General features: G+C 36.6%; 1 protein-coding gene across 1 annotated transcript in view; it reads right to left on the reverse strand.

Annotated features, from left to right (window-relative positions):
* LOC128667033 (H-2 class I histocompatibility antigen, Q9 alpha chain) overlaps positions 1-13074 on the reverse strand; it is a 554857-nt gene that overhangs the window by 492323 nt on the left and 49460 nt on the right. The window contains exon 3 of the mRNA XM_053721895.1: positions 9619-9897. Within this exon, the coding sequence (XP_053577870.1) occupies positions 9619-9897 (279 nt within the window). The remainder of the gene's footprint in view (positions 1-9618; positions 9898-13074) is intronic.

Below are 13074 nucleotides of genomic sequence, written 5' to 3' on the forward strand. Positions count from 1 at the left end.
ATTAACTATAAAAAATGGACCATAAAGAAATTGAAATTTTAGACCCAGACAAGGTGTAGACCATAAGATTATTACTGACCTATACAGAAAGCAAACCTCCACCAATTCCTTACTAAGGTTTGAAAGTAGTCATCATCAAGCCACCAATCAGTCCCCTTTGGGGAGTTCCTAAAAGTGAGAAGGAATTGCTCTGAACGTGATGATTTCAAAACCAGAGCTAAGGACCTGATGTTATGCTTTAGGGAGAAGATATCTCAGAAAATTAGTGAAGAAAGCTTATTATAGAGCACTTAGGACTCCAAGAGACTATCTATTCATTCCTAAAATCAAAGAGAAAAAAGAGCATATACTTTTGTTAAATACAGACACTAATTTTGCAGAAACATTAGGTGGAAAGATTCAAACAAGCTGGAGAAGGGCCCCTACACTTAGGGATAAACTGGTACATAGTAATTTTGTACAGGTATCATCTACGTATAAACGTACAGATAGGGGGACTTATATGTGTGCATCCTGTTCTTTCTGCACATATATGCATAATGTCAAAACAATCAAAATATTTCCAGAAGGTATCAAACAAATACAGGGAATCCATAATTGTCGATCCAAAAATATTATTTATTGCTTACAATGCTCTTGTGGTTTGAGATATGTGGGTCGAGGGAGGTGAGGATCAGATTGAGTGAACACATCTGTAACATTAGGAAAGATCTTAAAAAAGGAAAGAAATTGACGTCAGTGGCGAGACATTTTCTAGACTAACACAAGAGTAAACCAGACCTGACGCGTTTCATTTTGGAAAGAATTCACCTTGGTATATGGGGTGGTAATATTGAGAAAACACTATTACAAGCAGAAAGCAGGTGGATCTTGTCTGGTTGAACTCCTTGTACCCTAGTGGGTTAAATGAACAAATAGTCTATAGGTCATTCTTATAAAACACTGAGGGTTGATCTTAAAATTATAGTATAATGCATGAATGAATGAGAAATGACGTCATGAACCAATCTCTAACATTCCAGTATGTTATGCTAAAAACATGGATGTAGAACTACACGTAATGTACCAATGAACACAGCAGTACGAATAGCGTCCATAGCGAGTGATGTAAGAATGTGACTTCTCAAATAGATTTTTTAGCAAATAGTATATTGTGTCAATATAATAATCTGAAGAGAAATATTCACAAAAAATGCGGTACCAAAACATGGACTGCTATATGAATCCAAAAAATGATCAGTGATCACTGTATGAACCAAAATGATTGACATAAAGTATATGAAAACCATTAAAGTAAGTGAGGACGTCATGAAGTATTTTAGGTTTCTGTTTACAACAGTTTTGAATATAGGCGGCGTCCAGCACTCAATGTACCAACAGACATAGTATCCTGAATAGCGTCAATGGTGACGCAATAAAAAGGTTTAATATTGTGTGGCTTTCTTAATAGACCACTTACTAAATCTTATAATGCCATAATAAATAAACTTTTTCTCTTTGTTTACTCTGCCACTAATACGGGCGCTGTTTTAGTACTCTATGCACTAATCAATGCAGTAGCCTGAATATCGTCACTGGCTACGCGATAGAGGGGTTTTTACTGTGTAGTCTTTTTGATAGATGAGGAGTGAAAATCTGGCCTAATAGGGAGCGCCCTGGTTGGGGGGGGGGGGGTGTTATAATGTTGTAAAATTGATTGGATAAATCAATAAAAAAAAAAAACAAGGAGTATGGGGCCACTCCTGCCTTTGAAAAAGCGGAGGCAAAACGCGTGTCAGGCGTATATTCTGGACTTTATTAGGAAATCATATATTAGATAAGTAAACTTTAATTGTGTTAATAATTGTTTACTCCTATGAGCTTGAGTATGCCCTGACCTTTTTCACAATAATTGTGAGTGTACATCAAGCGAGAGGTATTTGTTAAGCCCACTGATATCCCACTGTTGTGGGGCTCACAAAATCATAATGTATATTTGATTAGGGATCGTTTTAACTCGCTAGATGCGTCAGTGTGCCTCTAATTTTCCTTTCTTGGCTCTAGGTTGCTACTAAGAAAGCTTTCATTCTATTGGCTGGTTTGAATTTGAAGTTTCAAATCAGCCAATAGGTATGCAAGGGTACCCCATATAAAAGGGGTACCTTGCATTCACTATTCAGTTTGTGGCTGGAGACTATATGAAAAGGACCACTGTGTTGTAGATCGCAAGATGAGTAACACCGCCGCCTGGAAGAAGAAGATGGACCGCCGCTTGGATAAAGAAGATGGAGCGTCGCCATCATCATCGGTGAGTACTTTTATGGGGTTAGTGTTTGTAATTTTTTATAAATTAGATTTAGTTTTTTAATTTGGGCAGAAAAAGAACTGAATTTTTTTTAGTTAGGTTTTTTATTTTGGGGGGTTAGTGGGTTTTTTTCTTAAAAGAGCTGATTGCTTTAGTTCAGTGCCCTACAAAAGGTCCTTTTAAGGGCTATTGGTAGTTTATTTTATTAGAATAGGGTTTTTTTTTGTTTTGTTTTTAATGGGTATTAGAATAGGATTATTTTATTTTTTTGGATAATTACTTTTTTATTTTCTGTAATTTTAGATTTTTTTTATTTTCTGTAATTTTAGGTTGTTATGTTTTTTTTGTTTTAAAGGTAAGATTAGGTTTTATTTATTTTTACAGGTAAGGTTTTTATTTTTTTGAAGGTAGTTATGAATTATTTTGTAATTTTTAGGTATTTTAATTTGGGTTAAGTTAGGGGGTGTTAGGTTAGGGGGTTTAAATGTTAGTTTATGACTTGGCGATGTGGGGGATGGCGGTTTAGGGGTTAATAGTTTATTTAGGTAGTTTGCTATGTGGGAGGATGGTGGTTTAGGAGTAAATAGTGTAGTTTAGTGTTTGCGATGTGGGGGGATGACGGTTTAGGGGTTAATAGTGTAATGGGAACTTTAAGGTGGGCTATGTGGTGGTTTAGGGGTTATTACAGTAGGGGCTTATAGTGATTGGGGTTAGCGCGCAAGTAGGATGTTAATTTTTTTTTTACTTTTTTTTATAATTGCGCTAGTGGTAACCCTTTTGGGGTTTGCACTAGAGCAAAAACTTTTAACTCCCAACTTGTAATATCAGCGCAACCTGACTCGCACAAAGGGTTTACCGCTAGCGCAATTATCACTCTAGCACAAGCGGTGGTTACCGCTCCACTTGTAATCTAGCCCTATGTCATCTTCACTATCTTCGGTTATGCTGGAAATTAACTTCAAATTGTTAAACCAATGGTATTACTCTCCCAAAATGGTTTATTCTCAAGAGTAATAGATGTGTGGTCATGTCAATAGCAGTATAGGCCACAAGTGGTGGCGGTGCCACCGATTTCCCAGTTCTGGAAAAGTATTATTATAGAAACAGAGCTGATATTACATATAAACTGCCCTCTTGACCCATTGATTTGACTTCTTAACAAAGATCCAAAACTGCCCTCGACCCCTGCACAGAAACTCTTTCATATTATGGTAAATAGTGCCAGATATTTAATTGCTGAAAACTGGAAGTGTAAAGAGACCCCAGAGGTGAGTATGTGAAGATGTAAATAGTAATTCAGTTTATTAAATTAGATTTCATTACTGTAAACACCAGACCATGGACACATTTCTTACTTTCCAATCTCTATGGGAATCTTATCTAGAGCACCATATTGTGACTAACCCTAATAAACACTTAGCCAGTAAGAGGTGAAGCCCTTTGGCATTAACAAGAAGACGTAAATAAATATACGTAGATGATGCAGTAGCGTGTTGTGCTACTATCAGTTTATTACATGACATGAATAAGATGTAGGTGAAAACTACATTATGATGTTTGTTAAACGTCACTGGGCAAATGTTATCTTATTATTATGTAACTTTGTTATACGGTTATTGTATTGTATTGTTCAAAATTCCCAGTGAATTGTATTTTCATTTTGTGTTGTTATTTTTTAAACAAAGCCTGGGGGAAAAGAAAACCGGGGATAAATTACATGTAGATCAGAAAATAACTAGACTGTAATAGCCTATTGCAATATAATTGTGCTCACCCATCACATAGTTAAATGCTATAAGTTCATCTAAATAGAATCTGAATAAATATTGGCTGCAGAGGGATTGCAAGAAATGGGGCACTTTGTAGGAATAGGGGATTCCCACTGTCTTTAAAACAAGAACATACTGAGTTTTACAGTGTTTCTCAATTTCAGTCCTCAGGGCACACTAACAGGCTGGATTTGCAGGATTACCTTGGGGCAGGGCAGGATAATAACCATGGTTACTGATCTGCTCTAGTTTTGATATCATGAAAATATGGCTTGTTAGTGTGCCCTGAGGAATGGAATTAAGAAGCACTGTTCTATAATATAAACAGGGCAAAAAAAATAAACGGGCAACTGAGCTGTCTTTGTCTCTAAATATAATGATAATAGTCATCAAAGCGTTAAGATAATTAGGAAACATTGGGGATATATTAAGGGATTGTAACCCTGACGTTAAGGAGTTTCAGTTCCCACCTATGCCAGCCTATAAGCAAGCAGGTAATTTACGGGATCATCTAATTAGAGCTTACATTGGATCAGGTGATAAAGGACAACAAACATTATCTTTACCTAAACGTGTCTGTTATACAGTACATGTTTGTGTTGTTGCCATGGTAACAATATGATTAAAAGATCCACATTTCTATTGCCCAAAAACAGGTACAAATTTTAAAATTTCTATTTTTAGCTGCAATACTGACTTTGTGGTCAACCTTATTAAATGCCCATGTGGTATAATTTATATAGAGGAGTCAACCTGTAGAATACGGGACAGAATCAATGAAAACAAGTCTAATATAAAAGACAGAGAGATCTTTCAGCCCTGGTTTGTAATCAGTTCACAAAGGTGCAGCCTAGGGGTTGTCACCTCGGCCATGTGTTTTCCTGGACATTTATGAGTTACACGAGCTGCAAGATGTGCAGAGGGGAACAAGAATTGCACCCCTGGATAGCACACAAATAGTGATCCTGGCCAGCACTATTCATGTTTCTCCCTGCAGCCTGTGTAACTCATAAGTGTCTAGGAAAACCTGACCGAGGTGCAACCTTAGTGCAGCCACAATGTGTTACAGTTAAAATGAAAAATCACAAAACAAACACGTGCTCCCCTATCCTTAGATAAGCACTGAGTGCAATTTATTTATGTAAAACCCTTAACTAACGTGTAACTCTGTATTCACTAATCTTTAGAGAGCTCACTATGTCATTTTAATGGTTATGAACAATGAAATAGACCGCCCCACTCTCCTTAGATGAGCACTAATTAGGTTAATTAGTAATAAGGTGCATTTATTTATGTAAAAACCTTAACTAAGTGTAATTATTTATTCACTAAGATTAGGAGAGCTCACTAGGATTTCAGTGAATAAGGTAATAGACTGGTCACAATCTCTTAGATGAGCACTGATTGTGATAAGGTGCATTCATTTAAGTAAAAATCTTAACTGATGTGCAAGTTTTTATTCACTAACAAACATAGAAACATAGAAACATAGATATTGACGGCAGATAAGAGCCATAGGCCCAGCAAGTCTGCCCGACCTTACCTAACAGTATAAACTTATCTAGTTCGTAGGATAGTCCTATGCTTGTCCCATGCATTTTTAAAGTCCCCCACAGTGTTTGTTGCTACTACCTCTTGAGGAAGTTTATTCCATAAATCAATCACTCTTTCTGTAAAGAAGTGCTTCCTCAAATTACTCCTGAATCTACTGCCCTTCAGCTTGAGCTCATGACCCCTTGATAGAAACAAGGAAAAAGGAATTCAGTGTTTCCTGTTATATCTTTGTTGTAATTTTATTTCTAAACACTAGATGGCACTAATACACCTAATTATATATGAGGAAGATAATATACCTAATATGTTCTGTAAAGAGGAAGTTACAGGCCATACAGTCTATCAATAAGTGATTTGTATGTTAGTAACCATGGTTACTGATCAGCTGATTATGTCACCTGTGCTGTAGTTAAGATATAAGGAACAAAACATTGTTTGTCTTTGTGGTTTTGGATGTGAAATAAACATAAGTAATTTATTAGAGGTGCTGCTGGTCTCTATTATCTATAAGTTACAGGTAATGGCCAAGAGATGATAAAACAATGTCTCACCAAGGCCCCAGCAGTGTGTGGTCCTAACCTCAGCCTCCCCTAGCTGGTTTTATTAACCCTTACTAATTACACACACAACAAGGGGTTAACTGTGAGTCAGTAACATATAAACACGTTATTAGTACAGATCAGTAGGTAAGGGGTTAACTGTCAGTAACATAAACACCTCATGTAGAGCTGAGGCTGAACATTTCCTGTGAGGCAAGAGCTGTGTCATGTGACTTTTGTTTGGCATCTGATTGGTTCACCTCAGCATCCTGTCAGGTTCTCCTGAGGATCTCTGGGACATGTAGTTTTTCTGGGTCTAATAACTTTATCTTTATAACAAAACAGGACTACAGCTCCCTAAACACAATGCAGAGAGGGACATGCAGCAGAGTGACAGCAGATTCTAACCAATCAGATGACAGAGTTATGAGTCCCGCCCTCTCTATACTTGCTGAATTCAGTGTTGTGCCCCAGCAGTGATATCCTGAGCTGTAATTGCAGCATTTTATTCTAGCAGTGAGGGAGGGTCAGACCTTCTATCCTATAATAAACCATATGACTGAGAGGGACATGCAGCAGAGTGACAGCAGATTCTAACCAATCAGATGACAGAGTTATGAGTCTCGCCCTCTAGACGCTCTATACTTGCTGAATTCAGTGTTGTGCCCCAGCAGTGATATCCTGAGCTGTAATTGCAGCATTTTATTCTAGCAGTGAGGGAGGGTCAGACCTTCTATCCTATAATAAACCATATGACTGAGAGGGACATGCAGCAGAGTGACAGCAGATTCTAACCAATCAGATGACAGAGTTATAAATCCCGCCCTCTAGACGCTCTATACTTGCTGAATTCAGTGTTGTGCCCCAGCAGTGATATCCTGAGCTGTAATTGCAGCATTTTATTCTAGCAGTGAGGGAGGCTCAGACCTTCTATCCTATAATAAACCATATGACTGAGAGAGACATGCAGCAGAGTGACAGCAGATTCTAACCAATCAGATGACAGAGTTATGAGTCCCGCCCTCTAGACGCTCTATACTTGCTGAATTCAGTGTTGTGCCCCAGCAGTGATATCCTGAGGTGTAATTGCAGCATTTTATTCTAGCAGTGAGGGAGGGTCAGACCTTCTATCCTATAATAAACCATATGACTGAGAGAGACATGCAGCAGAGTGACAGCAGATTCTAACCAATCAGATGACAGAGTTATGAGTCCCGCCCTCTAGACGCTCTATACTTGCTGAATTCAGTGTTGTGCCCCAGCAGTGATATCCTGAGGTGTAATTGCAGCATTTTATTCTAGCAGTGAGGGAGGCTCAGACCTTCTATCCTATAATAAACCATATGACTGAGAGGGACATGCAGCAGAGTGACAGCAGATTCTAACCAATCAGATGACAGAGTTATGAGTCCCGCCCTCTAGACGCTCTATACTTGCTGAATTCAGTGTTGTGCCCCAGCAGTGATATCCTGAGGTGTAATTGCAGCATTTTATTCTAGCAGTGAGGGAGGGTCAGACCTTCTATCCTATAATAAACCATATGACTGAGAGGGACATGCAGCAGAGTGACAGCAGATTCTAACCAATCAGATGACAGAGTTATGAGTCCCGCCCTCTAGACGCTCTATACTTGCTGAATTCAGTGTTGTGCCCCAGCAGTGATATCCTGAGCTGTAATTGCAGCATTTTATTCTAGCAGTGAGGGAGGCTCAGACCTTCTATCCTATAATAAACCATATGACTGAGAGGGACATGCAGCAGAGTGACAGCAGATTCTAACCAATCAGATGACAGAGTTATAAATCCCACCCTCTAGACGCTCTATATTTGCTGAATTCAGTGTTGTGCCCCAGCAGTGATATCCTGAGCTGTAATTGCAGCATTTTATTCTAGCAGTGAGGGAGGCTCAGACCTTCTATCCTATAATAAACCATATGACTGAGAGGGACATGCAGCAGAGTGACAGCAGATTCTAACCAATCAGATGACAGTTATGAGTCCCGCCCTCTCTATACTTGCTGAATTCAGTGTTGTGCCCCAGCAGTGATATCCTGAGCTGTAATTGCAGCATTTTATTCTAGCAGTGAGGGAGGGTCAGACCTTCTATCCTATAATAAACCATATGACAGAGAGGGACATGCAGCAGAGTGACAGCAGATTCTAACCAATCAGATGACAGAGTTATGAGTCCCGCCCTCTAGATGCTCTATACTTGCTGAATTCAGTGTTGTGCCCCAGCAGTGATATCCTGAGCTGTAATTGCAGCATTTTATTCTAGCAGTGAGGGAGGGTCAGACCTTCTATCCTATAATAAACCATATGACAGAGAGGGACATGCAGCAGAGTGACAGCAGATTCTAACCAATCAGATGACAGAGTTATGAGTCCCGCCCTCTAGACGCTCTATACTTGCTGAATTCAGTGTTGTGCCCCAGCAGTGATATCCTGAGCTGTAATTGCAGCATTTTATTCTAGCAGTGAGGGAGGGTCAGACCTTCTATCCTATAATAAACCATATGACTGAGAGAGACATGCAGCAGAGTGACAGCAGATTCTAACCAATCAGATGACAGAGTTATAAATCCCGCCCTCTAGACGCTCTATACTTGCTGAATTCAGTGTTGTGCCCCAGCAGTGATATCCTGAGGTGTAATTGCAGCATTTTATTCTAGCAGTGAGGGAGGCTCAGACCTTCTATCCTATAATAAACCATGTGACTGAGAGGGACATGCAGCAGAGTGACAGCAGATTCTAACCAATCAGATGACAGAGTTATGAGTCCCGCCCTCTAGACGCTCTATACTTGCTGAATTTAGTGTTGTGCCCCAGCAGTGATATCCTGAGGTGTAATTGCAGCATTTTATTCTAGCAGTGAGGGAGGGTCAGACCTTCTATCCTATAATAAACCATATGACAGAGAGGGACATGCAGCAGAGTGACAGCAGATTCTAACCAATCAGATGACAGAGTTATGAGTCCCGCCCTCTAGACGCTCTATACTTGCTGAATTCAGTGTTGTGCCCCAGCAGTGATATCCTGAGGTGTAATTGCAGCATTTTATTCTAGCAGTGAGGGAGGCTCAGACCTTCTATCCTATAATAAACCATATGACTGAGAGGGACATGCAGCAGAGTGACAGCAGATTCTAACCAATCAGATGACAGAGTTATGAGTCCCGCCCTCTAGACGCTCTATACTTGCTGAATTCAGTGTTGTGCCCCAGCAGTGATATCCTGAGCTGTAATTGCAGCATTTTATTCTAGCAGTGAGGGAGGGTCAGACCTTCTATCCTATAATAAACCATATGACTGAGAGGGACATGCAGCAGAGTGACAGCAGATTCTAACCAATCAGATGACAGAGTTATGAGTCCCGCCCTCTAGACGCTCTATACTTGCTGAATTCAGTGTTGTGCCCCAGCAGTGATATCCTGAGCTGTAATTGCAGCATTTTATTCTAGCAGTGCTCTCACCTTTCCTCTGCAGCTCCGCGCTCCCAGCTCTGATGTATTTCCTCAGATACTCGATACACTCCCCCTGCAGGTAATTCTTGTTTCTCTCAGGCAAACCGACCTCTGGGCTGTTCCATTTCTGTGCACTGATCTGAGCCTCAGTCATTATAGGGACATAGATCCATCTGTCTGTATCCAGGGTGGTGAATTCTCTCCCATCATAACCGTCCTGCATATACCCCCTGGTGCTGCCGTCATCATACAGCTCACAGCCTAACATCTCCTGCACAGAATGAAAACCTGCACAGGATATAGTGATTGTCACACAGGAGCAGAAGTGTGTGTTATATACAGTATATGTGTGTTATATACAGTATGTGTGTGTGTTATATACAGTGTGTGTGTTATATACAGTATATATATATGTGTGTGGTGTGTGTGTTATATACAGTATATATATATGTGTGTGTGGTGTGTGTGTTATATACAGTATATATATATATATGTGTGTGTTATATGCAGTATATATATATGTGTGTTATATACAGTATGTGTGTGTGTGTTATATACAGTATATATATATATATATATATATATATATATATATATATATATGTACTGTATATATATATATATATATATATGTGTGTGTGTGTTATATACAGTATGTGTGTGTGTGTTATATACAGTATATATATATATATATGTACTGTATATATATGTGTGTGTGTGTTATATACAGTATATGTGTATGTGTGTTATATACAGTATATATCTGTGTGTGTGTGTGTATTATATACAGTATATATATATATATATGTGTGTTATATACAGTATGTGTGTGTGTGTTATATACAGTATATATATATATATATATATATATATGTGTGTGTGTGTGTGTTATATACAGTATATATATGTGTGTGTTATATACAGTATATATGTGTGTGTGTGTGTGTTATATACAGTATATATGTGTGTGTGTGTTATATACAGTATATATATGTGTGTGTGTGTTATATACAGTGTATATATATGTGTGTGTTATATAAAGTATATATATATATGTGTGTGTGTTATATACAGTATATATATGTGTGTGTGTTATATACAGTATATATATGTGTGTGTGTTATATACAGTATATATGTGTGTGTGTGTGTTATATACAGTATATATGTGTGTGTGTGTTATATACAGTATAAATATATGTGTGTGTGTGTTATATACAGTATGTGTGTTATATACAGTATATATGTGTGTGGTATATACAGTATATGTGTGTGTGTGTGTGTGTTATATACAGTATATATATATATATATATATATATATATATATGTGTGTGTGTTATATACAGTGTGTGTGTGTGTGTGTTATATACAGTATGTGTTATATACAGTATATATGTGTGTTATATGTGTGTGTGTTATATATACAGTATATATATATGTTTGTGTGTGTGTTATATACAGTATATATATGTGTGTGTGTTATATACAGTATATATATATGTGTGTGTGTTATATACAGTATATATATATATATATATATATATATATATATATATGTGTGTGTGTGTGTGTGTTATATACAGTATATATATATATATATATATATATATATATATATGTGTTTGTGTTATATACAGTATATATATGTGTGTGTGTGTGTTATATACAGTATATATATATATATATATATGTGTGTATGTGTGTTATATACAATATATATATATATGTGTGTGTTATATACAGTATATATATATATATATATATATATATATATATGTGTGTGTGTGTTATATACAGTATATATATATATGTGTGTGTGTGTGTGTGTGTTATATACAGTGTATATATATGTGTGTGTGTGTGTTATATACAGTATATATATCTGTGTGTGTGTGTTATATACAGTATATATGTGTGTGTGTTATATACAGTGTATATATATGTGTGTGTGTGTGTTATATACAGTATATATATGTGTGTGTGTTATATACAGTGTATATATATATGTGTGTGCGTGTGTGTGTGTTATATACAGTATATATATGTGTGTGTGTTATATACAGTGTATATATATGTGTGTGTGTGTGTGTTATATACAGTATATATATGTGTGTGTGTTATATACAGTGTATATATATATGCGTGTGTGTGTTATATACAGTATATATATGTGTGTGTGTGTGTGTGTGTTATATACAGTGTATATATATGTGTGTGTGTGTTTATATACAGTATATATATGTGAGTGTGTGTGCGTTATATACAGTGTATATATATGTGTGTGTGTGTGTTATATACAGTATATATATGTGTGTGTGTGTTATATACAGTATATATGTGTGTGTTATATACAGTATATATATATATGTGTGTGTTATATACAGTATATATATGTGTGTGTGTGTGTTATATACAGTATATATATGTGTGTGTGTGTGTGTTATATACAGTATATATATATGTGTGTGTGTGTTATATACAGTATATATATATGTGTGTGTGTGATATATACACTATATATGTGTGTGTGTTATATACAGTATATATATGTGTGTGTGTGTTATATACAGTATATATATATGTGTGTGTGTGTTTATGTACAGTATATATATGTGTGTGTGTGTGTTTATATACGGTATATATGTGTGTTATATACAGTATATATGTGTGTGTGTGTGTGTGTGTGTGTGTGTGTTATATACAGTATATATATGTGTGTGTGTGTTATATACAGTATATATGTGTGTGTGTGTGTGTGTGTTATATACAGTATATATATATGTGTGTGTTATATACAGTATATATATGTGTGTGTGTGTTATATACAGTATATATATATATGTGTGTGTGTGTGTGTTATATACAGTATATATATATGTGTGTGTGTGTGTGTTATATACAGTATATATATATATATGTGTGTGTGTGTGATATATACACTATATATGTGTGTGTGTTATATACAGTATATATATGTGTGTGTGTGTTATATACAGTATATATATGTGTGTGTGTGTTTATATACAGTATATATATGTGTGTGTGTGTGTGTTTATATACAGTATATATGTGTGTGTGTGTGTTATATACAGTATATATGTGTGTGTGTGTTATATACAGTATATATATGTGTGTGTTATATACAGTATATATATGTGTGTGTGTGTTTATATACAGTATATATATGTGTGTGTGTTTATATACAGTATATATATATGTGTGTGTGTTATATACAGGTATACCCCGTTCATACAGCGGGTTAGGGACCGGAGTCCCGCTGTAAAGTGAAAACCGCCTTAAAGTGAAACAAGGCAGTTTTAGCTTTCTTTCAACTTGCAAGTGTGTTTAAAAACATGAAAACATGTTTGAACTAACTTATATTAGTGGTGCAATAGTGCTAGGTTTAGTTTAACACTAGCACAGCACAGAATTCAATAAATACTGTACTTGTAAAATAGTGACAAT

Source organism: Bombina bombina, chromosome 7 (genome assembly GCF_027579735.1).
Source record: "Bombina bombina isolate aBomBom1 chromosome 7, aBomBom1.pri, whole genome shotgun sequence".
NCBI lineage: Eukaryota > Metazoa > Chordata > Amphibia > Anura > Bombinatoridae > Bombina > Bombina bombina.